At 47.6% G+C, this 26,505-nt stretch overlaps 2 protein-coding genes and 1 pseudogene across 2 annotated transcripts; 1 reads left to right on the forward strand and 2 right to left on the reverse strand.

Annotated features, from left to right (window-relative positions):
• Positions 1 to 957: 957 nt before the first annotated feature.
• LOC147096603 (histone H4-like) lies at positions 958 to 6,590 on the reverse strand. The gene is made up of 2 exons (XM_085973849.1): positions 6,452 to 6,590; positions 958 to 1,344 (listed from the first exon to the last, which is right to left on the reverse strand). The coding sequence occupies exons 1-2, from the start codon at positions 6,588 to 6,590 to the stop codon at positions 1,025 to 1,027; spliced, it is 459 nt and encodes a 152-aa protein (XP_085829975.1). The 3' UTR covers positions 958 to 1,024.
• Positions 6,591 to 9,872: 3,282 nt separating this feature from the next.
• On the reverse strand, positions 9,873 to 10,748 carry LOC147096604 (histone H2A-like). Its single transcript, XM_085975393.1, has one exon. It carries the CDS (start codon positions 10,695 to 10,697, stop codon positions 10,308 to 10,310), a length of 390 nt encoding a protein of 129 aa, XP_085831519.1. The 5' UTR covers positions 10,698 to 10,748; the 3' UTR covers positions 9,873 to 10,307.
• Positions 10,749 to 23,096: 12,348 nt separating this feature from the next.
• LOC147096605 (uncharacterized) lies at positions 23,097 to 24,040 on the forward strand (annotated as a pseudogene).
• The last annotated feature ends 2,465 nt before the right edge of the window (positions 24,041 to 26,505 follow it).

Here is a 26,505-nt window from a genome sequence, read left to right on the forward strand (position 1 = left end):
AGAATTCGACCCAACACAATCGTCGCTAAGCAAAAGGAAAAATATCTGTCATATTGGGCAGAAACAACAAAAACCCAAAGCAAACTCAATTGCTACTTGGCCCTAAACAGACAATACAACATAGCTGATTACCTGACCATGGTAAAGGATAACAAACTGAGAAGGACCTTGACAAGGTACAGACTTAGCGAACATAGCCTAGCGATCGAAAAAGGCAGACACAGGCAGACCAGGCTGCCAAGAGAAGACAGGATATGCTCTCACTGCAGTCAGGGAGTAGTTGAGACAGAGATGCACTTCCTCACAGCCTGTGGAAAATATCAGGGCATCAGAGAGAATTTCTATCAAAAATTCTCACAAATATGCCCTGAATTCAGAAATCTGACTGACAACCAAAAACTCCCATTCCTACTGGGGGAGGAGAGAAGCTGTGTAACACTGGCGGCACACTATGTTACAGCTTGCCATGAACAGAGGGACAACCAGTAAACTAAGACAAGAGTATATATAAACAAGGCGAAAATATATTTATAAACTCAGGGATATACCTGTTTATACACTATGAATGGAACCGCGTTTATGTGTTCAACCATAAATGTATTTTGATGCTTTGGCAACATAAGATGTACCTTATCATGCCAATAAAGCGATTTGTATTGTATTGTATTATTGTCAAAGCTTTGGTACAATTTTATCAGATCGCACTCAAGTGTAACCCTGCCCTTGATGTTGCTGGAGACGATGTGGTGCTGATACTGCAGGAAGAGAACCAGTTAAAACCTGCTTCAAGCCAGCTGGGGTTTTTCTGCCCATTAACGTTAATGGGCGAAAAATCATTGAAAGGAAATCTAAAGAAATCAAACTTCTCAAAGCCACCCACAATGGGCTATTCCAAATGTTACGATATTATACATTATGTATCGCATCCCCTACTCGTAAATAACCAGTTATACACCTTTCAAATATTTTGGTGGCTCTTAAAAGAACCTTTGGTTTGTAAATCACGTTTATTTCTCAACTATCTTCAACCACCGAACCCGTAGAGGGTGCGTCCCTGGCGTTTCAGCGCGTACACCACGTCCATGGCCGTCACCGTCTTGCGCTTGGCGTGTTCCGTGTAGGTGACCGAGTCCCTGATAACATTCTCGAGAAAGACCTTCAAAACTCCGCGGACCTCCTCATAGATCAAACCCGAGATTCGTTTAACACCCCCACGGCGAGCCAGGCGACGAATAGCTGGTTTAGTGATACCCTGGATGTTATCGCGGAGCACTTTACGGTGGCGCTTGGCTCCGCCTTTGCCCAGTCCCTTACCACCCTTCCCTCCGCCTGACAAAGTCCTGACTCACTGCTCAAATAACCAGACGCCCGTCCGCTGCCCATTTATATACAGTGTAAGCGGACCTGGGTGAAGAACCGCAGAAGGGGCGTCGCCGGCGTTCATCACGTGACTTCATTTCCGCCACCCATCCATTTCAAACCAATCTATCCGAATGTAAATTAAAATGTAAGGCAAAACTGGGTACGAAAAAGGGAAACATGTTCGTTTGTGCTTATATGTTGTTTCTGCAATTAATTTATGAATTAATTAAAACAAAACATCATTTCTGTTGAACTATCATAAGTTATTTCAAGAAACCTTCAATTACATGGGAGAAAAACGAATCATTCTTGGGAACCAAGTATATTTACTTTATCAATTAAAATTAATTTAATTTCGATTGAATCGCACTAACACTGGGACCAAACTCACTGCAAAAATCTCCCCATGATACTAAACCACTGAATTTACACCACAAATTTATCTGAAATCGCTTTGCTAAACTGTCTGGTGTAAAGAAAGGGTTTGCATTTTTATAGCACCTTTCATGACCCTGGGATGTCCCAGAGGCTTCATAGCCGATGAAGTACTTTTGGACTGTTGCAATTTTAGCAACCAATTTGCCCACAGCAGGCTCCAACAGACAGCAATGAAATAAATGAACAGTTAATCTGTCTTTGTTGAGGATGGTTAGGGGTTGCTCTTCTTCAAAATAGTGCCATGGGGTCTTTTACGTTTACAGAGACTGGACCTTGGCTCAATGCCTCATTCAAAAGATGTATAAAAATGTAATCAGGACCTGACTCCAGAGGAAAGCAGACTCGGACTGCCTGGAGGGGGATCTTAACTTGCTTTGACTTAACATTGCATGGGCTGCAAATCCAGCGCAGCATCAAAGCTGGCTTGTAATGTACTGCGGGCTCTATTGGATGCTTTGCATACTTTTCTAAACATATCTGGCTCAATTTAGATATTTGGAGAGCAGAGATTTTGTCCTCTCCCAATTTTTTACATTTCTAATTTTTGGGATACTGTTCTGCCCATCTGTGTCTAGACAGGATCTCTGTCCTAGCTAGGCTGACACTCCAGTGTGGTACTGAGGGAGTGCCGCATTGTCGGAGGTGCCATCGTTTGGATGAGATGTTAAACCGAGGCCCCGACTGCTCTCTCAGGTGGACATAAAAGATCCCATGGCGCTATTTCGAAGAAGATTACGGGAGTTATTCCCGGTGTCCAGGCCAATATTTAGCCCTCAATGAACATAACAAAAACAGATTATCTGGTCATTATCACATTGCTGTTTGTGGGACCTTGCTGTGCGCAAATTTCCCACATTACAACAGTGACTCCACTTCAAAAAAGTGCTTCATTGACTTTGAGCGCTTTGAGACATCCGGTGGTTGTGAAAGGCGCTATATAAATGCAAGTCTTTTTTCTTTCTAAATCAGCCATACTTGCATCCAAGCCAGAGCTGAGCAATGCTTGGCTGGAAGCCGAACCAAAGCTACCATTCTCAGATCAATAACTTCAATGTAAATGCAGCATTGATTTAACAGTGAATCTGAAACCATTGTTAAGTAACCTTGGATGAACTTTGAAACTCACCTAGTCACAGCTGAATTGGAAACTTGGGAGCAGAACTACATTTAACTGGATCCAACTGCATCCACATTCCTGAGACAATAAAAACATTATTAGCCACATGAACCATCACAGTCTTACACATACCCTTATGCGTAATCTGATTATAATGCTGCTATGGAGGAATATCAATACATCTTTTACTTTCAAGTGGCCTTACATCATCACATCTTGGCTGAGTGGGTAGGTTGTGGGTTCACGCTGCACTCCAGGGACTTGAACACAGTACCGAGGGAGTGCAGCACTGTCCGAGGTGCCATCTTTTGAATGAGACGCTAAATCGAAGCCACAATCCCATGGCACTATTCTGGAAAGAGCAGGGGATTTGTCCCCAATGTCCTGGCCAATATTTATCACTCACCCAACATCACTAAAAACAGATTATCTGGCTAGTATCACATTGCTGTTTGTGGGAGCTTGCTGTACACAAATTGTCGGCTGGGTTTCCTACATTACAACAGTGACTACACTTCATTGGTTGTAAAGCCTGAGGTTCTGAAATGCGCTATATAAATGCAAGTTCTTTATTCCTTTTCTTTTCAATTGAACATAATATTTTTGATGGAATGCACCCTAATCATGTCGAAAACAGAAAGTGAAATCAGAATATAAGACAGTAATGTGTCCATCTCTCCTTCTTGTATTCACTCTATTCCTAAGATGGGTGATTCTCTCAGCCATTCCAACAATCATCCTATTGCTCTTACATCTACTTTCGAAAGATAAAAGCTGTTAACTGTCAAATTATCCAGCAACCTGAAAGTACCAGGCTATTCCATAATTGTCAATATGATTTTGAAAGAGCCATTGAAGGTATCAGCTGTGGCTCAGTGGGTAGCACACTTACCTCTGAGTCAAAATGGTTGTGGCTTCAAATCCCACACCAGAAACTTGAGCACATAAATCTAGGCTGATACTCCAGTGCGGTACTGAGGGAGTGCTGCACTGTCGGAGGTGCTGCCTTTCGGATGAGACGTTAGATCGAGGCCCCTGTCTGTTCTCTCAGATGGATGTAAAAGATCCCATGGTACCTATTTCAATGAAGAGCAGGAGAGTTATCCCTGTGTCCAGGCTAATATTTATCCCTCAATCAACATCACTAAAACAGATTATCTGGTCATTATCACATTGCTGTTTGTGGGAGCTTGCTGTGCACAAATTGGCTGCTGCTTTTCCCACAACAGTAGCTACACGTCAAAATGCATTTCATTGGCTGTAATGTGCTTTGGGTTATCCGCTGATTGTGAAAGGCGCTATATAAATGCAAGTCTTTTTTTATTTTACTGGTAATTTTGTCACATATATTACTCAGCAGTGGGACCCTGCTCTTTACTGATTCATTTGTTATTCTTGACCTTATTGTGCCCCCTGATCGAGTATAGAAATCCCATATCCTTCAGCTAAAGATGGCTCCAAGAACATAGGAACAGGAGGAGGCCATTCAGCCCCTCGAGCCTGTTCCACCATTCAATGAGATCATGGCTGATCTGTATCTTAACTCCATCTACCCACCTTGTTTCCGTATCCCTTAATGCCCTTACCTAACAAAAATAAGAAGCTTGACTTCTTTATTTCAGCCAAGCAGTTCTTTCCCTGAACAAGCTCTTAACTCTACAAAACCTAAGTCCATCCGAGGCTTGAATACATCTGATGAATATCTTATACCACATTTCTCACAGTCTTCAAAAAAGATACAAAACACATATCTTGCCACCTGTTAGGCATTTCATCTATCACCTCAAATCTCATGCCTTTCTCTACTTTATAGAACCAACTATGGTTATTACGCCTCTGCTATTTCCTTTAATGGTACATCTCAGCTTTCTATGTGGCCTACAACTTCGTTGCATTCTCAGTGTTGTAGTTATATTTTCTATTCCAAATCATTAATATGTTTAATGAGGCCAAAACTAAGGAACATAAATATAATGCAGTCACCTATAAATCCAGTAAGGAATTCAGGAGAAACTTCTTTACCCAGAGAGTGGTGAGAATGTAGAACTCGCTACCACATGGAGTGGGCGAGGTAAATTGCACAGATTCATTTAAAAGGAAGCTAGATAAGTACATGGGGGAGAAAAGAAGGATGTGCTGATAGGGTGAGATGAAGTAGGGTGGGAGGAGGCTTGTGTGGAGCATAAACAGCAGCACAGACCTGTTGGGCCAAATGGCCTGTTTCCGTGTTGTAAATTCTATGTAATTCTTCCTTGCGATTTCAAAGCTGTGGAATAAGTTTGGATCATGAGGTTACACAGAAAGAAGTATAGCAAAACTTAAAATGTGTGCATAAGCGCAATGTATGAATCATTAAAAGATGCTTGACTCTAGTGTGTACAAACCTGTATATACATATAATAGAGCAAGAATGTGATTTAAGCAATAACGTGTGAGGGTTTCTCAACAACACAAGTTCAGCTATAATGCGTCATTCAATGATATAAAGGAAAACGGATGTGGATGCAGTAAATTAACTCTTATTTATTTATAAAATTACTCAAGCTACTGAGAATGGAGTTACGAGGAAGTGCCTGTGTGTGTGTGTACGTGTTCCACCTAACTTAAATATTCAAATATTTTAAGGTAATTGGCGACAGAACCAGAGGCGACGTGAGGAAAAAAATATTTTTGCAGCGAGTTGTAATGATCTGGAATGCACTGCCTGAAAGGCAGATTCAATAATAACTTTCAAAAAGGGAAATGGATAAATACTTGAAGGGGAAAACTTTGCAGGGCTGTGGGAAAAGAGCAGGGGGCAGTGGGACTGACTGAATCGATCGACCAAAGAGCCGGCACAGGCACGATGGGCCGAATGGCCTCCTTCTGCGCTGTGAGATATGCGGTGGATTAAATGCTTCAGTACAGTGTTTGTTTGGGGAATAATTGAAAGTGCCAAGTGTTTGCCCGTTAAAACCAATGTTTGATTTCTCTTCGTTGACGTTCCAATATATAAATATATATTTAACAAAATCCATCAGGCTATCATTATAACAATAGGTGTTATAGCAATTCTCTTATACGGGTGTGTTAAAGCCCTCTTTTCAGTTTAGGAGTTTCCTCAGTCAGCCTGGCCTGGTATCTGGGTGAAATGTGCAACAGCACAAAATGCACTTTAACTGGGGTGGTTTGCAAATAATGTAATATTAAAATTGGCGATGGTGCAGGCAATGAATGGCACCTCGCGCTGGAATCCGGCCGGGGAATTCGAACTCTCCCCGGATTTAAAAATAAACGGAAATTAACGGCTCTGGAACGCTGGGCAGCAAAGAGCCGGTTCCAGATACTCGAATATGGTCAGAAGACTTGTGTGATCACAAACATCCATTGATGAAAAATTTGCTCAATCTTTTATCGCTCAATCCCTTGCATTTTTTAAATATCTGGGTAAATAGGTTTCTCCTGAATTCCTTATCGGATTTATGAGTGATTATCTTATATTTAAGGTAGTTTGAACCCCTTTATCCCATTTGTAAATTGTTGCAGTTTGCTTACTCATCAATAGGGATAAATTTTGTGTTTCTGTTAAACTGTGAACTCTGTTGACCTTCTCTGGTCCCGCCCCCTTTCCCGCCTTTATCACCCGCTCCCGGCGTCGCGTCGTGTTCATTGGTTGTCGCTGAGTCTCCGCCATTGGTCCAAACGCCACCTTCTGATTGGTTGTGGCTGAACCCAGCTCATCCTTCCAAACGCCATCTTCTGATTTGTCGAAACGCCACTTTCTGATTGGTTGCCGCTGAGTCGGTTCTGAGGCATTTTATGCAAACGACAGCGATTCGTCTAAACGTCACAATGACCGTAGGGTTAGGCGGCGACATTTGAATTTTCAAATCTATCAGTACGAGCTAACGGTTTTAAACCGTCAGATACCCGAATATCCTCCAATCATCCTGATATCTTCTTTATAATCGTGTAACTCCAGATAAGAGAAATTTGCCAACAATAGACCCTTATATTTTAGATTAACAGACTTTAAGAGACAGCAAACCATTACATACAGAATATCCCACGGTTCTATAAGGGGATATTTTGCCTTTATTAAAAGTGAAGCTGGGAATCGGAGCCCACGAGATATTTATACAATCTCATCTATGTTAAACTGCCTCTTGTTTTTTTTCTGAGGGAAATCCATGGGAAGAGTTGAATAAACTCAGCCATTAATCTCTGTCAGCCAGTGGCTCAGTTGACATTCACACTCGGCTCTGAGTCAGAAGGTTGTGGGTTAAAAACCCACTCCAGGGACTTGAGCACCAAAATCCAGGCTGACACTCCCAGCGCGGTGCTGAGGGAGCGCTGCCCTGTCAGAGCTGCCGTTTTTCGGACAAGACATTAAACTAAGACCCTGTCTGCTCTCTCGGGTGGACGTAGAAGATCCCATGGCATTATTTCAAAGAAGAGCAGGGGAGATCTCAGTGTCCTGGGCCAATATTTATCCCTCAACCAACCAACATCACTGAAAAAAATTTAAAGTAGAAAATAGCTAGATTTTAGTCGGTAGCACGAACGTCACAATGCATCAATATCAGATTAATATTCTGTGGCTTTGTGTTTTTCTGAATGATTTATAGGATAATATTAATAAACAACAGCAGGTTAATATGCTGGCCAGTTTATAGTGTTAAATGGGACAAATTAATTCGCTATTGGCCGTCAGCAGGGTTTCAAAAGGACAACTGCTTGGAAATTTAATCAGCGCATATGTGTACTGAGCCCAAGTTATAAATAACTGCATCAGTAAAAAGAATAAAAATGAACTCTGAAACAGAACCAAAACATTTTTGCAAACACACAGCAGGCCAGTGACAGGAGGTGAAATTGAACTTGGGCGGGGCTGATAAACAGGCGGCGGTGGATCAGCCGCCCCTTATACCCGCGCTGGGTTATGCTTTACAATACTCGGGAGGCAAGTTGAAAATCTACCTCATAAATAGATATTTCACATCATTCTGATCACGAACACTAGGCTGCCCTTGCAAAATTGTAAAGGTTATTGTTACAAGTACACAATACATGATTTTAAGTGTTACTTGCTCTTTGACCTCTAGTTACAAACAGCTGTCTCATCGAACGAAGCTGACAATCGGCGTGACGTAGATTTTATCTAAATGTTAAATTATACGTTATCGGGCTATCTTGCAATAACTTAAAATAAGTTGATCGAAAAGTTAAATGAATGAAAATTTCTTCCTGTTTTTAAAGGATTCGATGCTGGGAGATCAGGTTGCTTACAATGAACTTCAGAGGTTGAATCCTGCTCAAACCTACAGTCAGTTGTACATCGGGAATAGCACCAGCACCCCTTTGAACAATGACTGCACCGACTAAAGTTCCATTCACAATTTCAGCGAGTAATGGTATCTGCATCTATTGCTCCCTGTGGCAATGCACTCCACTCTCCAACAATCTTCTGCACCAGAACATTTCTCCCAACCTCTCTTGGTGACAATTTTAAATTGACGAGCCCTCGCCACTGAAACCACAACCGACGGAAAGTATTTTCCCATTTACCCTAGCAATACCCTACATGATTTTTTAAAAAACCTTTATTAAATCGATTCCTAACCATGTCAACTAGCCAATGGAAGGGAATATCGTGCCGGGTCTACAATGGACATAGAAACATAGAAAAACATAGAAACATAGGGGCAGGAGTCGGCCATTCGAGCCTGCTCCGCCATTCAATGTGATCATGGCTGATCCTCTATCTCAATACGATATTCCCGCTCTCTCCCCATACCCCTTGATGCATTTTGTGTCTAGAAATCTATCTATCTCCTTCTTAAATATATTCAGTGACTTGGCCTCCACAGCCTTCTGTGGTAGGGAATTCCACAGGTTCACCACCCTCTGAGTGAAGACATTTCTCCTCATCTCATTCCTAAATGTCCTACCCCGTATCTTGAGATTGTGACCCCTCGTTCTAGAGCCCCAGCCAGGGGAAACATCCTCCCCGCATCCAGCCTGTCTAGCCCTGTCAGAATTTTATACTTTTCAATGAGATCCCCTCTCATTCTTCTATACTCTAGTGAACTCTAGACGATCAATTCTATATCGTCTGTTGTACACAATCGCTATAAATTCAATTTACCCCCATTGAATGATGAATTAATGTTCACTTGACATTGTTCAGCGTGTATACAATAATCACCAACACAAGATGAACGGACTGGACTATACACGCGGCTAGTCTGAACTAGTGATCTTGGCTGGATTCTCATATTTTTTAAAACAGCTTCACAGATCATTTAACAAGGTGAGAATTTTCGTTAAAGTCTCCGACCTGACGGAGTCTCAGACTCTCAGGTGGACTTAAAAGATCCCAGGGCCACTATTTCAAGAGCGGGGGAGTTCTCCCCGGTGTCCTGGCCAATATTTATCCCTCAACCAGCATCACTAAAAAAAAAACCTAGATGATCTGGTCATTATCACATTGTCTGTGGGAGCTTGCTGTGCGCAAATTGGCTGCCACATTTCCGACATTACAACACTTCAAAATTAGCACTTTATTGGTTGTAAAGCGCTTTGGGATGTCCGGAGGTGGTGAAAAGGCGCTGTGTGTAAAGATCTTTCTTTTCTTTTAACATTGCTGGTTGCAATCTTGGTTTCCTCCCTGTGTTTATTTATTGATTGATTTACTCTCTCGGTGTCACAGAGCCGTCAATTCCTCACCGTCCCCCCCACCCTTTGGCGCATCGGCCGATGGTTTTTGCCCAGAGTCCGGGCCGGAGGAGCTTCAGCGACACCGCGCTCACCGCAAACCTCGTGTAACTGGATCTCCCATGAATAAAAAATACAGCATTTCTGTTCAAAATTCTCAAGTTCTTTCAGTTTAACGCGTAAAAAAACCGCATATCGTCTGGTCAAAAATTAATTCACAAATTAATTCCCCCCCGCTCTAAAGAACTGAAACAACTCGTTGAAGGAACAAAATCTTTTAATATTTTTTTGATTACAAAGCTAAGTGTCAGTAGGTCCCTTGCGGTGCACACCAGTTAAATGTGGTTTTTACTGTTGGCCGTGAAGTCAGATTTTCAATTTACAGCCGATTTATACATTGGAAACAATGACTTACATCCATACCCCAGTAACATTGTTTTCTCAACACATTTTTATTAAAGTATAGAACGAAAAAAGCCAGTCAAATAATTTTATCTGGAACAAGTCTCCCAAAACAAAAGTCCGCTGGCAGATGTTACTCTACGAGATACAAGATTTAAAGTAAATTTTCTCTGGAGCATCACCCCCCCAAACTAAGTTAAGAGATAATCTGGCTGAAGTTCTTTAGAAAGAGGTGGGTGGCTCTGAAAAGAGCCTTTGTGGTTTGTTGAATCGATTTATTGATGTTTGTCCTTTAGGTGTAAATCTTGCTGGGGTGGCCGGTTTTCTTGGGCAGCAGCACGGCCTGGATGTTGGGCAGGACCCCGCCCTGGGCTATGGTGACCCCGCCCAGCAGCTTGTTAAGCTCCTCGTCGTTGCGGATGGCGAGCTGTAGGTGGCGGGGGATGATGCGGGCCTTCTTGTTGTCACGGGCCGCGTTGCCGGCCAGCTCCAAGATCTCAGCGGTCAGGTACTCGAGGACGGCGGCCAGGTAGACCGGAGCTCCGGCCCCCACCCGCTCCGAGTAATGGCCCTTGCGCAACAGGCGGTGGATGCGGCCGACCGGGAACTGAAGACCAGCTCGGGAGGAGCGGGTCTTCGACTTGGCGCGTCCTTTTCCTCCGGTTTTACCACGGCCCGACATTTCCTTCACTTCACAAAGCTCAACGATTGAATGAGGCGTACGTCGCCGCTCCCTGCTCCTTTTAAACCCTTTAGAAGGATCAGAATGCCCTAGTTTTTGATTGGTTAATCTGTTGCCTTTGTTTCTAATTGGTCTTAATTTCACAAGGCAACAAGAAACATTCCAAACGCTTGATTCAGCGAATAGGAATCGACGCCTTCTCCATCCTTCATTAGCATATTATTGTAGCCCTCCAGTACTACAAGCTGTGACCATGGCCATTGACTTTGCTACTTGGTTTCAACAACAATTTGACTGGGACCCCTGCCTTGTAGGCATGTGGGCTTGTGACTTTGTACAAAGAGCTGAGACTTGAGCTCTGTAAATGTGATTTACTGTAAAATGTTCAAATTTAAAATAAAAAAAACAATTTGCCTTTATTCGACGCCTTTAACGTTTTTAAAGGTTTTAACTGCCATTGTTGCCTGGTTTCAAGGGTTAAAAAAGTGGAAATTCTCCAGTCACATATCCGCGCCATCACTAAGACCGCCTATTTCCACTTCCGTAACATCGCCCGTCTCCGCCCTTGCCTCAGCTCATCCGCTGCTGAAACCCTCGTCCATTTCATTGTTACCTCTAGACTGGACTAATCCAACGCACTCCTGGCTGGCGTCCCACATTCTACCCTGCGTAAACATAAGGCAAAGCTCTGCTGCCCATGTCCTAACTCGCACCAAGTCCCGTTCACTCATCTCCCCTGTGCTCGCTGACCTACATTGGCTCCCGGTTAAGCAGCGCCTCGATTTCAAAATTCTCATCCTTGTTTTCAAATCCCTCCATGGCCTCGCCCCTCCCTATCTCTGTAATCTCCAGCCCCACAACTCTCGAGATACCTGCGCTCCTCTAATTCTGGCCTCTTGAGCATCCCTGATTTTAATCGCTCCACCACTGGTGACCGTGCCTTCAGCTGCCAAGGGCCCTGAGCTCTGGAATTCCCTCCCTAAACCTCTCCGCCTCTCTACCTCTCTTTCCTCCTTGAAGACGCTCCATAAAACCTTTGCCCAAGCTTTTGGTCACCTGCCCTAATATCTCCTTATGTGGCTCGGTGTTAAATTTTAATATGCCTGGAATTGGAGTGTGAATCCGCGCCAAATAAAACTCCCGGCCAATGCAAATTGATTCATTTTGCTGCAAACGGCCAAAATACTGCGGATGCTGGAAATCTGAAATATAAACAGAAAATGCTGGAAATAATCAGCGGGTACTTCCAGCAGGTTCGGTTTATATTGATAATAATAAAATTTGCTTCCTTTATTGGAGGAAGATTTTTACTTTGGTCAGCTGGGTGTGGTCCTACTATTTTAACTTCTAATACAAATTACATTCGGGAGAATTAAATTGGGCTGCGGATCCGCTATCGCCCGTTCTACAACATTGCACAAAGTCCTATTGGTCAACAATGGTCTTTAGCTCCATATTTTGTGAAACTGTGAGTGGCTCTGAAAAGAGCCTTTTATTTAGTGTTGAGCCGGTTCGCCGCTCCTGCCCCGTCTACCTCCTCTTCGGGGCCCGTCGCTTACGCCCCACAGTCCGGGAGGCTGCGGGCCGCTTGGGGGCTTTTCTGGGCTTGGCCTTCCGGGGGCTCTTGGCCGCCGCCTTCTTGGCGCGTTTGTGGGCAGCAGGTTTGGCCGCCGCCCTCTTGCGGACCGGTTTCTTGGCGGCCGGTTTCCTCTTGGCGCCTCCTTCGGCCCCATCCTCGGCCTCTCCTTCCTCGCCCTCCTCCTTTCGGTCCGGGTGCAGGGAGGCCGAGAAGGTGCCGGCGCCGCTCTCCACCGGCGAGCCCTTGTTGGCCAATGTGCTGGCCGACTGGTTGGGCCGGACGGCGCCGCCTTTCTCCGGCTCGTAGCCGGCGGCCGAGATGGTTTTCTTCAGGGTGCCCATCTTGGGGGCCGCCTGGCGCTCCTTGGTGGCGGCCACCGCCTCCAGGATCTGCTCAGCCACTGCGGCGGCGGCGCCTCCTTTCTGCGGCCGGTAGGCGGCCTTCTTCTTGGCGGCCGTGGGCAAGGAGGTGGCACTGGTGGCGGGGAGCAGAACAGCAGGAGCGGAGCCATCGGCTTTGACAGCATCTATGTCTGCCATCGTTGCGCTTGCTCGATCACCGAGCGGAGTGGCGAGTGGCGGCGGCGACCTTTTATATAAAGGCTCAAGGCGGACGAGGCCGAGGCAACCTGCTTGGCCCCGCCCACTCCCCGCGGCTTTGTGCCTGTCACTCTTACAGAAACAGGTCGAACCTCCTTGTCCCATTACCAACTCCTCTTGCCTGGCACCATCATCCTCAAAGGGAATATTAGCTATGAGGCAAAATTGGATAGGCTGGGGTTGTTTTCTTTGGAACAGAGGAGGCTGAGGGGAGACTTAATTGATGTGTATAAAATTATGAGGGGCCTCGATAGAGTGGATAGGAAGAACTTATTTCCCTTAGCAGAGAGGTCAATAACCAGTGGGGTCGGAGATTTAGAGGGGTTTTAAGGAGAAATGTTTTCACGGAGAGGGTGGTGGGGGTCTGGAACTCACTGCCTGAAAGGGTGGGAGACGCAGAGACCCTCAGCACATTTAAAAAGTACTTGGATATTCATTTGAAGTGCCAAAACCTACAAGGCTACGGACCAAGAGCTGGAAAGTGGGATTAGGGTGGATAGCTCTTTGTCGGCAGGCGCCGACACGATGGGCCGAATGGCCTCCTTCTGTGCTGTGAATTTCTATGATTCTATGTTCATCCCTTCAGTCATTTAATCTCTCCTGCCTTCCACCCTATCACAGACCTTTCCTTTTGATCTTTCCTCCCCTGCTCCCCCCCTTTCCCTGCCCCCCTTGCATTTGCTTAAAACCTGTTACCTCTCTAACTTTTTCCAGTTCTGATGAAAGGTCATCGATCTGAAGCGTTGACTCTTTCTCTCTCCCTCTCCCCCACAGATGCTGCCTGACCGGCTGAGTCTTTTTTTGTTTGTATTTCTTAATCCCTTCGCATCACTTATCCTGGAATTATATGCGCCTCTATCTGTTACACGGGATTTCGTAGGATATAAGGCACAAAAACAGGCCATTCAATCCAACCAGTCCATGCCGGCGCTTATGCGCCACTCGAGCCTCCGCCGTATTTCCTCATCTAAATCTATCAACATCACCCTCTATTCCCTTCTCCCTCACAGGCTTGCCTAGCCTCCCCTTAAACGCCTCTATACTATTTGCCTCAACTATTTGCCATTTCGAATGGCAAAGTTGCTGTTCAGGTCAAACTAATTAGACCCAAATTGAGCTAAAGGTAAATTTGGTAAATGGCTCCGCAATCTCACCCACCTCGTAAAGTAACCATTGCTTTGAAACGGTATTCCTGCATTTGTCAGATATAATAGTGGGCTGAAATATTAAGCGTGCAATTGGCTGCTGCAAATCTTAAATGGCTAAAGTATCCGAAATACGTTTTTCATTGGAATGATGCACGTTTAGATGCCTTGCTAACTGTTGGCACAGTAGAACAATTCAGCCTCGCAGTTCATAGATTGAAGGTAACCCCACTTAATATTGAAATCAGAAGATTTGAGAACGGACAATGCCGATACAAAGAGGGATACAGGACTGTTAGCTGCAAAATGACGGTAAGGAAACTTATCATAGAACCATAGAAATTTATAGAAGGAGGCCATTCGGCCCATCCTGTCCGTGACGGCCGACAAAGAGCTATCCAGCCTAATCTCACTTTCCAGCACTTGGTCGTTAGAAAGTTTGGAAGCTCTCTGAGTCGTTTTACTACGTTAAAGGCGCGGTATACATGCAAGTAGTTGTTGGAAGGGTAGGCGGCAGGATCCAATGGTTTTCTGCCTGAAACTTCACTATTTCGGCATAGTGGTTAGCACTGTTGCCTCACAGCGCCAGGGACCCGGGTTCGAATCCGGCCTCGGGTGACTGTCTGTGTGGAGTTTGCACATTCTCCCCGTGTTTGCGTGGGTTTCCTCCGGGTGCTCCGGTTTCCTCCCACAGTCCAAAGATGTGCGGGTTAGGATGATTGGCTATGATAAATTGACCCTTAGTGTTAGGGGGATTAAATACGTGGGGTTACGGGAATAGGGTGGGATATGTGTTGGTGTAGGGGTTACGGGGATCGGGTGGGATATGTGTCGGTGCAGGCTCGATGGGCCGAAATGGCCTCTATCTGCACTGTGGGGTTTCTGTGATATTTCTGTGATATTCTGTGATATTTTCAACTTTGTAAGATAAACTCCTCATTATAGTATTGAAATCGGGTCAGTTAGACAATGGGCCGCGTTCACTGTTCTTCATCAACTCCCCTCGTAGTGTCTCTAACCAAATATGCATAGTTCTCGGAAGTAATGGCATTGTTCTTCTCCAACTTAAATACAACAAAAACCTCAACTTTAGCATGTTTATTTCTTGGATACGGCATTTTAGACTCTCGTATCACCTGTTTTTGATCATTTTACAGATTGTGATGTGCTTAAAAAAAGTGGCCACTATTGCGAAGAAGAGCAGGGGGAGTTATCCCCAGTGTGCTGGGCCAATATTTATCCCTCAATCAACATCACTAAAACAGATTGTCAGGTCATTATCACATTGCTGCTTTTGGGAGCTTGTTTTGGCGAATTGGCTGCCGCGTTTCCCCACATTACAAACAGTGACCACACTTCAAAAAAAAGTACTTCCTTGGCTGTGAAGCGCTTTGGGACGTCCTGAGGTCGTGAAAGGCGCTATATAAAGGCAAGTTCTTTCATTAATAATAGCTATCGTCTAGAACAGAAACCCTGTCTACAAGACCGAGGTGAGCAATGTCACTAAATACATGTATATGAAAACTTTTGAAAATTTCCCACCGTCTCAGTTAGTGATATACCTATCAATTCGTCCAATAAAAAGCGACGAGTTAGGAACGTAACTAAAGGTTTTTATTGACTAAATAACAGAGCCCACCCTCGTGGGTGATCGGGTCCAACAAGGAGGAATACCAGCCAGTCGACTACCTTTATACCTGGGCAGGTAGGTGGAGCCATGGGCGGAGTCGGAGGTGGTCAGCCCAGGTATAACAGCGCGACAAGAGGCGACCTCGTATCGTGATACAACAGTGATAACGGTGATAACAATACAACAGTGATAACTATAGTGTAACGATAAAAGTGGTTTACCACATTCACCCCTTGTTTAGATTTGAGTCTGGCGGGGTGAAGTGTACTACCAGTTCTGGTATGTCAGTCTGTCCGGAGGCCTCGTAAGCCTCTCCAATCGTCGCAGCGGCGGTGCTGCATTATCCGGTGTTAGTGCTGGTGTCTGCGTGGTCGGCGAAGGCTCGTGGGGTTCCGGCATGCCGTCTACCTGGGCTGGAATTGGGGGGGTGGTGGGGGGGGGGTAAAGGTGGTGTCTCCGGAGTGCCCGAGGGTGCGAGGTCTCGTAAGGAGACAGTGTCCTCCCGCCCGTCTGGGTAAGCCACGTAGGCGTACTGGGGGTTGGCGTGCAGGAGGTTCACCCTCTCGACCAGGGGGTCTGTTTTATGGGCCCTCACGTGCTTTCGCAGCAAGACGGGCCCCGGAGAGGTCAGCCAGGTTGGTAGAGTGGTTCCCGTAGTCGACTTCCTGGGGAAAACAAACATTCGTTCATGGGGGGTGGCGTTAACGGCAGTGCAAAGTAGTGACCGGATGGAGTGCAGCGCTGTCGGGAGGACTTCCTGCCAGCGGGAGGTTGGGAGGCCCTTAGACTTTAAGGCTAAGAGGACGGCCTTCCATACCGTCGCGTTCTCTCTTTCCACCTGGCCATTCCCTCGGGGGTTGTAGCTGGTGGTCCTATTTGCTGCAATACCTCTCGCTAGTAGGAACTGACGGAGTTCCTCGCTCATGAAAGAGGAGCCCCGGTCACTATGTATATAGTTTGGGAACCCGAACAAGGCGAAGAGGTCGTTCAGGCATTTAATGACCGTGGTACTGGTCATGTCTGGGCAGGGGAAGGCAAAGGGGAAACGGGAGTACTCATCAACAATGTTGAGGAAGTACACGTTACGGTCAGAGGACGGGAGGGGCCCCTTAAAGTCGATGCTCAGGCGCTCGAAGGGGCGGGTGGCCTTGATCAGGCTTGCTCTGTACGGCCTAAAGAAGTGCGGTTTGCACTCGGCACAGGTCTGGCAGTTCCTGGTTATGGTCCTGACCTCCTCGATGGAGTAGGGCAGGTTGCGGGCCTTAATGAAGTGGTAAAGTCTGGTGACCCCGGGGTGGCAGAGGTCGTTGTGGAGGGTCTGAAGTCTATCACTTAAAAGCGACCGAACGTTGGTCAGTAAGGAGGGTAAATCGTTTGCCTGCCAGGTAGTGCCTCCAGCGTCGTACCGCCTCCACAATCGCCTGGGCCTTCTTCTCGACCGACGAGTGTCGGATCTCAGGGCCCTGTAGGGTCCTTGAGAAGAAGGCCACCGGTCTCCCCTCCTGGTTAAGGGTGGCGGCTAGGGCGAAGTCGGATGCATCGCTCTCGACTTGGAAGGGGATGGACTCATCCACTGCGTGCATAGTGGCCTTGGCAATGTCTCCCTTAATGAGGGAGAAGGCTGCGCACGCTTCCTCCGTAAGGGGGAAGGATGTGGACTTCATGAGGGGTCTGGCTTTGTCCGCATAATTGGGCACCCATTGGGCATAGTAGGCGAAGAGCCCCAGGGTTCTCTTAAGTGCCTTAGGGCAGTGGGGGAGGGGTAGCTCCATGAGGGGGCGCATTCTTTCGGGGTCGGGGCCGATGAGTCCGTTCTCTACTACACAGCCAAGGATGGCAAGGCGCGAGGTGTTAAACACACATTTCTCCTTAATGTAGGTGAGGTTCAGCCGTTGGGCTGTACGGAGGAATTTCTCCAGATTCACGTCGTGGTCCTGCCGGTCGCGGCCGCAGATGGTGACGTTATCTAGGTAGGGGAATGTGGCCTGCAGTCCGTTCTGGTCAACCATCCGGTCCATCTCCCTTTGGAAGACCGAGACCCCGTTGGTGACACCGAAGGGGACCCTAAGGAAGTGGTATAGGCGCCCATTCGCCTCGAAGGCGGTGTACTGGCGGTCCTCGGGGTGGATAGGGAGTTGGTGGTAGGCCGACTTAAGGTCGATGGTCGAGAATACGCGGTATTGTGCAATCTGATTGACCATGTCAGATATGCGGGGAAGGGGGTATGCGTCCAGCTGGGTGTATCTGTTTATGGTCTGGCTGTAGTCGATGACCAGGCGATTTTTATCGCCGGTCTTAACGACCACGACCTGGGCACGCCAGGGGCTGTTGCTCCCCTCGATGATGCCCTCCTTCAGGAGACGCTGCACCTCAGAGCTAATGAAAGCTCTGTCCCCAGCGCTGTACCGCCTGCTCTTGGTAGCGACGGGTTTGCAGTCGGGGGTGAGGTTAGCGAACAGGGAAGGTGGCGGCACCTTGAGGGTGGATAGGCTGCAGGTGTTACGCGGTGGGCGGTTTAACCTTCGCTGGTTGTCGACTGTGAGTGGGGGGAGGGGTCCACCGTATGCTAGGGTTACACTTTGGAGGTGGGATTGGAAGTCCAGCCCTAGTAGGACGGCAGCGCAGAGCTGGGGGAGGACGAGGAGTTTAAAGTTTTTATACTCTGTACCCTTAACCGACAAGGTCACAGCACAGTAGCCGCTAATGTCCGTGGCGTGGGACCTCGATGCCATCGAGATTCGGTTGCGCGTTGGCAGGACAGGGAGGGAGTAGTGGCTCACCGTGTCTGGGTGGATGAAGCTCTCCGTGCTTCCGCTGTCGAACAGGCAGGTCGTGGCGTGGCCGTTTACTTTGATGTCCATCATCGACTTGGACAGGTGGTGTGGGCGGGCTTGATCCAGAGTGACGGAGGCTAGCGTGTAGGTAAGCGAGTCGTTTTCGTCTGCGGGCGAGGCGGTCGTCGGGTCCGGGGGCCCGGTGGCAGTCGGGCGTGGTGGGTAAAATGGCGTCTCCCACGAGGTAGGACAAAATGGCGGAGAAGATGGCTGCCCCCATAACTCACATGAGGCACTATTGGGGTCAGTTGCCTTGATCAAAGATGGCCGCCCCCATGACTCACGTGTGGGGATACTGGCCTCAGTTGCCGTGAAAGAAGATGGCCGCCCCCACAGTTCGCATGAGGCACTGCTGGCCTCTGAAGATCCGCTCCTGCAGGCCTTAGAGAAGTGGCCTTTCTTCCTGCAGGTTGCGCAGGTAGAGTTCCTGGCTGGGCAGCGCGACCTCGGGTGCTTCTCCTGGCCGCAAAAGAAGCAGCCGGCGGCCCGATCGCGGGTGCCTGATGTCGGAGCCGGTACCGGGGGTGGCGGGCCCGGGACACCGACGCTGAGGTAGGTCCCGGGGGCGGCGCTGCGAAGGGTATTGCGGTAGGGGTCGGGCCCGAGTCCCAGGGTCGCGAGCAGTACCTGGAAAACGCCTCCTGGTCCTGATGGGCCACCTCCAGGGAGAGAGCGAGGGCTTCAGCTTTGTCCAGGTCGAGGTCTTTAGCTTCAAGCAGTCTTTGCCGTGAGTAGTCGGACCGTAGGCCTTTCACAAAGGCATCGCGGATATTATCTTCCGTATTTTCAACAGCCGTCACCGCTTTAAAGTCACAGTTCCTGCCGAGTGCTCTTAGCGCCCGTAAAAATTCAGCTACAGACTCTCCTGGCTGTTGCGGGCGGGATCTTAGGAGGTGCCTGGTGTACATGTAATTTACTGGGCTGCGGTACTGCTGTTTCAGTAGGTTGATAGCGGCCTCGTACGTAGTCGTGTCCTGGATGAGTGCGTATACTCTCGGGCTCGCTTGGGCGTTCAGAAGTCTTAGTTTGGATCTCTGCGGGGCGCCGGATTCTTCCAGGTAGGATTCGAAGCAGTCCAGCCAGTGTTTGAAGTTGAGGGCTGCGTTTGCTGCCTGTGGGTTTAGATCCAGGTACGGTGGTTTGAGGGCTTGCAGCCAAGCCGGCTGGTGTGGCTGTGCTTCTGGGAGGGCTTCTGGCTGGCCAGTAGTAGACATCTTTAAAATTTAGTCAATAAAATTGATATACCTATCAATTCGTCCAATAAAAAGCGACGAGTTAGGAACGTAACTAAAAGTTTTTATTGACTAAATAACAGAGCCCACCCTCGTGGGTGATCGGGTCCAACAAGGAGGAATACCAGCCAGTCGACTACCTTTATACCTGGGCAGGTAGGTGGAGCCATGGGCGGAGTCGGAGGTGGTCAGCCCAGGTATAACAGCGCGACAAGAGGCGACCTCGTATCGTGATACAACAGTGATAACGGTGATAACAATACAACAGTGATAACTATAGTGTAACGATAAAAGTGGTTTACCACAGTTAGTCACAGCGAACTCCTTCACTTTCAGATTAAATGTTTGTCTTCTGTTTGGAACACTTAAGGGGAAGGAACGTTTGTTCAATCCAATGAACACAATCCACCCATCTACTCCATGCTGTTGTCTTGAAACATTGCTGTTGTGAGTTCCGACAATTAGTGAGCCACTCGTATGATACGATCGGGAACTCGGACTATGTTCTTTTTGATGTTTCATGAGATATCTAGATCTCTCCCTTGGGCATGTTGTATCGATCTATTTATTCCCTGTAACACTATGTTAAATTCTATACTGTGATGCTTCTTCTAATGTTTGGTGAACTGCTAAACCCATTTAAATCATCCGCCTAATTTAACAATATAAATTCTACCTAATGTTCTAGCATCAGTGTGGGTTTGTTTTTGCTTTACATTTCTAAAAGGAAGACGTGCATTTATATAGCGCCTTTCAGGACTTCCGGATGTCCAAAAGCGCTTTACAGCCAATGAAGTACTTTTTGAAGTCGTTGTTGTAATGTCGGAAATATCAACAGTTCATTTGACAATTTGTTTTCCCCGTTTCTTTCTGTAGAATTAGCACCATGAATCCGTTGTTTCTTATTTCCGAGAGGACAACCTCGCTTAAAGTGGCAGACGTTGTTAAATCTGGTTTGTTTCGAATTCAATGCCCCGGCTCATTATTGGATGCAAGTCATGATTGGAACTATGATTGATAATACTAATGAGCTCATTTGAGATTTTAAAAATATTAATAAAAACACTACCAGTTTCGTCAAAATTTCGCTAACAGAAATTCCATTCAATTGACAAAAAAACAGTTTAACCGTTCAGAAAATGTTTTTAACACTAAAGAAAACATAGCGATGGGAGATGGATACTAATGTGGCCAGGCAAATATCCTGAAAATTGAGCCTAAGAACGTGAATTCTGTTATAAAAGCTTGAGTCTCAAATACTCATGCACAAGAATGCTAGGTATAATTTGGTATAATCAAAGTCGATATCAAAGTACTCCAGGAATATCTTAGGCTATCAAAACCTGTGCAGCATGGCTCTGTGTCGATATGCATCAGTTGATGTGTTTCTTTTACACCTGCACCATGATATAATATGTAAGAAGTCACACAACACCAGGTTATAGTCCAACAGTTTTATTTGAAATCACAAGCTTTCGGAGCGCTGCTCCTTCGTCAGGTGAAGTGGAGAGATGCCACCACCCACAGATGATCAGTCCAGCATTGATTGTAGGTCCTCGTAAGCGAAAAGACTGGCCTGGCCCCTCCTTCCGACTGCAGCCTGATCCTCGTAGGCGAGGTGATTTGACCTGACGAAGGAGCAGCGCTCTGAAAGCTTGTGATTTGAAATAAAACTGTTGGACTATAACCTGGTGTTGTGTGACTTCTTACATTTGTCCCCCAGTCCAACACCGGCATCTCCACACCATGATATAATATGCCCGGAAGATGTAGCCCTAAGGTTGATTGCAGTGCACGTCCAGGTATTTTGCAATGTGCTAACATTTTGCTTTCAGGTCAGCCTTGCAGGTCTGCTACAGTCTAATTAAGAACCCCATAGTTAAAGTTGTGCTTTCATTTACTTCAATGGAGAGTGGAATCGGGGCGGGGTGTGAAACCAGCGTTACACCCGATCCCGTCAGTTTCCCCGACGGGCGGGTTAGCCTAAAATTGTCCTTCACTGAGATCCCATTACCTCCACGCTACAGGGCTGACAGTTAAAGGCCACCAGCGTACGACTTGGTCTTAAAGACAGAATTCTAGATTTCCGAATAGCTTGGCTTTGAGGCTCTGAAACTGTGAAACAGGACTCGCAAGATCCAGCTCAATCCAAGACCTGCAGGGGATTAGTAGCGAGAAAGGCAAGTGGAAGAATCCACGTTGTTGTCATATGTCAAATTCCGGTAATGAGCTGGAGCCAGGATGACTAGAAGCATGTTTGGCTGCAATAGATAATCACCGGCATGATATGTGCTTGAGTAGGTGCCTTGTGTGCTCTGCAACACCTCGCTACAATAGCGTCACTGCTGCCAAAGTAAGAAGAGGCAATTCCACCTGTTGGATCCGCCACTGTAATATCATGGGCTTGACAACGACCTTTCTTCCGTATTCACCGATGGTAGGTTTACCAGATCTCTTCATCTGGGTTCGTCTGTCACTCCAGACTGATATGTATAGCTAAAGGTGCGAGCTGACTGTCGAAAGGTGCAAATGGTCCGTAGGCAAAGATGTTACCACTGCCCAAGCAGCCCATGTATTAACATAACCTACGATGGCCTATTGATTGGAAGGTTTGTGTAAACAATAGCTGACGTTTGTATCCACAACGGAAATGATTTACATCAATTCTGAATAAGAAATTCAGTTTCAAGTTTCCTTCTCCCCTTCACAACGATTCGTTATGGAAGAGTATTTTAAACGAAATAAAAAGTTATGTATTTTCTGTGTGCCCAGTACTCTATCAGGAAAATCAGAAACACACTACATTTCAAAATAGTATATCCCATTCTTAGGATCAAAATCCCTAACGCAGATGTTTATTAAACCAAGCCAATTGGTTTCAGCGAACTTAAGTTGTGTGTCCCGATTTCTGGCTGGCCTGGGTTACTGTGGCCAGATTTATGAAGGCATTTAAAAGCTACGCGAACCGTAAGATAAGTCTTTCTTTCGGAAACTTTTACATTGAGCAACTCTGCTTTGGAGGAAACTTCATTTTCGACAAGCCTCAAAATTGCTGGTTTCTTTCAACAACAACAAAAAGGAAGGGATGAAAGACCAAAAGAAGAGCATGTTGATTTGGCTTGGCCTGTGTTTTTAAAGGATGTCTTGTGCGAAAAGGCAAATTTGCAGCCGGCGCGTTGGAACGGCGAGGGTTGTTGCAGGAATCGAGGAATTTAGTAAAAAGGGAGAAACGCAAAAAAGGAAGCGGTGGGACAGAGAGAGAGCTAACTCCACTCCGTCCGCCTTCCCTCTATAAAAGCGATCGCTTCGGCTTGCAGCGACTTTAGTTTCAGCCGCGTTTGGTGCGAGGTTGGGACAGGGAGAAAGAAAGAGAGGAAAGAGCGGCTCTTAACCCAACCCCAGTCCCAGTATCAGACCAGCCCCTGAGCATGGCTGACAACAACCAGAAGGCGGGAGATTCGGGTGGTGGCGGTACCCCGCCCCAGACTCGAACGGCTCCCGACAAGACGGCGAAGAAGAAGAAACAACAGTCGCAGCAAAATCAGCCACAAAATCAGCAACAGCAAAATCAGCGGCCGAGCAGATCCTGCAGGTGGCGGCGGCCACCAAGGAGCGGCGCGGCATCTCGCTGGCCGCCCTCAAGCAGGCGCTGTCGGCCCGGGGCTGCGACGTGAGCCGCAACAACACCCGCGTCAATCACAAGGTCAAGTACCTGGTGAAGGAGGGCTCGCTGGTGCAGACCGCCGGCACCGGCGCCTCGGGCTCCTTCAGGTTCAACCGCTCCGGGACAGCGGCGACGGCGGCTGTTCCTTCTCCCGGGGCCGGGGCGGCGGCTCCTCATCCGGGGGCCAGAAAGGGGAGGAGAGAGTCGGCCAGGAAGAGGATCGCCGCCGCCCGCAGACCGGCCCCGGGCGCCTCCAAGCGGCCGCCCCAGCCCCGGCGGCGCCGGTCCGCCAAGCGCAAGGCGGCCAAGCCCCGGCGGCCGGCGGTGCTGCGGGGCCGCCGCAAGCCCAGGGTCGGCGGCGGAGGCCGGCGAGGAGGAGGCGGGGCCGCCGCCACCACCACCCGCTTCAGGACCAAGGCGGTCAGGGGCCGGGCGGCGGCGGGCACCGGGACGGCGCGGGTCCACCGCAAGTGCAAGCCCGCCCGCGGCAGGAAGGCGGCGGCCGCCAAGCCCAAGAGGCCGGTGGGGCGCCAGTGGAAAGTCAGCCTGAAGCGGTTGTCGGCGCAACCTGCTGTCTCCGCCCGAGAGGGCAGAAATCATCTTGCAGAAACTGATTCTACAACGGCTCTTTTCAGAGCCACCAGACCTGAGCGGAACTGAGTTTAATCGCCATTCAACTATTAACGCCTAAAATATTTGCCGGTCTGGAGTGGGACTTGAACCTACAACTTCCTGGAGGTTGATGGCCAGAGTGCTGCCAACTGAGCCACTGGTTGACATAGTGATTAATCGCCAGATGCTTCTCGCTGACTTTCCTTCATTGTTTCATAATGACCAACTGATTATGATTTCGGAATTTTTAATCCAGTGGACCTAGCATTGAAACTGAATTGGAGATGTTTTGCTTACACACGGGATTTTCATGTAAGCTCATCGACCTGAAACGTTAACTCTAGTTTCTCTCTCTCTCTCCACAGATGCTGCCTGACCTGCTGAGTGTTTCCAGCATTTTCCTTTTTTTTTATATCCAGCGTCCGCTGTATTTTGCTCTTGTTATGCGGGGATATCCATTTCCTGAAGGTGAAACTGTCTGGGTGTTATCCGAAGGTCTGCACGGGTTGCTTCATCATCGTAGGACTTGACTTGCTCATGGACTGGAACCCTGAAATGCCCTGACTTTATAATGGAGGGAAGGGCATTGATACAGGCTGCTGAAGATGCTTGGGGGCGGGGGTGGGCGGAGGGCGAGCTTTCTTCCTGCAATAACGTCTGGGGCTGTGATGACTGACCAAGCATCTGAGAGGTAGGTGGCTTTAACAATTCAGATGTTGGGTATTTGAGATCAGAGCAGACTGTCAGGCCAAGAATGTCAATAGTTGAAGGATTATGTTGAATTGTGTGAACAGTGTGTCTGGGCAAGCATTTTCAAACCGATGCAGTGCAAAGCCTTGTATTTCTGGACAAATTATACAACAGTTATTGACAAACAGGGCGGGATTCACTTTCTGTGCCTCGGAACTTGTGATTCTGCATTAATGCCTAAACGATAGGCTAACCCTCCCGGCACAGCATTTTGCCATGGCAGGCGATATGAAACGAAATGCTTTCCATGTCTGCCTCGGACATCTTCAAAAGCAGAGTGACCGCCGCCCACCCCCCCAGCCCTCGGGGCACCGTGTAAAAGATGATGATCCAGATCAATTAAACTTGTGAGAGACGTGAAGAAAGTGTTCTCTGAACTGAAAGGTCGATTCTCATTTCCACATCAGAGGGTGTAGCAAGAGATACAAATGTCGCGCGATTCCTGACATTACATCACAGGGGAAATGGGGAAAGTGTGAAGAAATGTTGCTGAACATAAAGTGAGAAGGGATGAATATGTTTATGACTATAAGTGAAGGAGATTGCTAGTGTCACGGGCAACTAAGTGTGTGGCAGTCAGAAGATGAATGCTCACATACAGCAGATAATGATTTGAGAAGAAACTAGATAGCTATGAACAATAGCCAAATACTGCGCATGCTGGAAATCGGAAATAGCAGAAAATGCTGGAAACACTCAGCAGGTCAGGCAGCATCTGTGGAGAGAGAAAGAGTTAATGCTTCGGGTCTGTGACCCTTTGTCAGATAGCTATGAAAATAGCTTTGGTACAGTCAGAATCAAAGAATGATACAGCACAGAAGGTGGTCATTTGGCCCATCGTGCCTGTGCCGGCTCTTTGAAAGAGCAAAACAATTAATCCCAATCCCACTGCTCTTTCCCCATAGCCCTGCTAAATTTTCCCTTTCAAGCATTTATCCAATTCCCTTTTGAAACTTTATTATTGGATCTGTTTCCATCGCCCTTTCAGGCAGGACATTCCAGATCATAACAACTCGCTGCGTCAAAAAAAATCTAATCTTCCCTCCGGCTCTTTTGCCAATTATCTTAAACCTGTGTCCTCTGTTACCGAACCTCCTGCCAGTGGAAACGGTTTCTCCTTATGTACTCTTATCAGAACAGTCTATGTTTCCTTCTAGACCATATGATCTTGATTGCCTGGTGCCACACGCTTTGAAGATGTCGATAAATTTATCGCCCTCTCTGTATTAACTAGTTAAACCTCAACTTCCCTGTTTATCTTCAATTAGAATGGGTTCGGCGCTTTGTGGAGACATTTGTGGCTCTCAAAAGAGCCTTTTGCGTTTAGAGTTATAAATCCATCGTCCCTCTCAATTTACTTCCTAGGTCTTCTCGAATTGGCTTTCTTCTCAGTCGGTCTTTTCCTGGGCTTCTTCGCGGCACTCTTGTCCTCGCCGGTGCTGCCGGCGGCTTCCTCCGCGGGCTGGAGCTTGTCCCCGGCCCCCTTCGACTGCTGGAGCTGGGGCTGCTGCTCGCCCAGCTTGAAGGAGCCGGTGGCCTTGGTTTGCACCAGCGAGCCGTTGCTCACCAGGCTCTTGATGGCCAGCTGGACACGGGCCTGGTTCTTCTCCACGTCGTAGCCGTTGGCCAGCAGCGCCTTTCAGAGCGAGGCCAGCGAGAGGCCGCCGTTCTGCTTGCGGGCCGACAGCGCCTGCAGGATCAGCTGCGAGACCCGCAGCTCTTGCTTGTTGCGCGGGCGCCGGAGCTGGTGGGCCGCCTTCTTT

The sequence above is a fragment of the Somniosus microcephalus genome, unplaced genomic scaffold (assembly GCF_052327205.1).
Source record: "Somniosus microcephalus isolate GS21.2 unplaced genomic scaffold, FLI_Smic_1.0 unresolved_chr1, whole genome shotgun sequence".
NCBI lineage: Eukaryota > Metazoa > Chordata > Chondrichthyes > Squaliformes > Somniosidae > Somniosus > Somniosus microcephalus.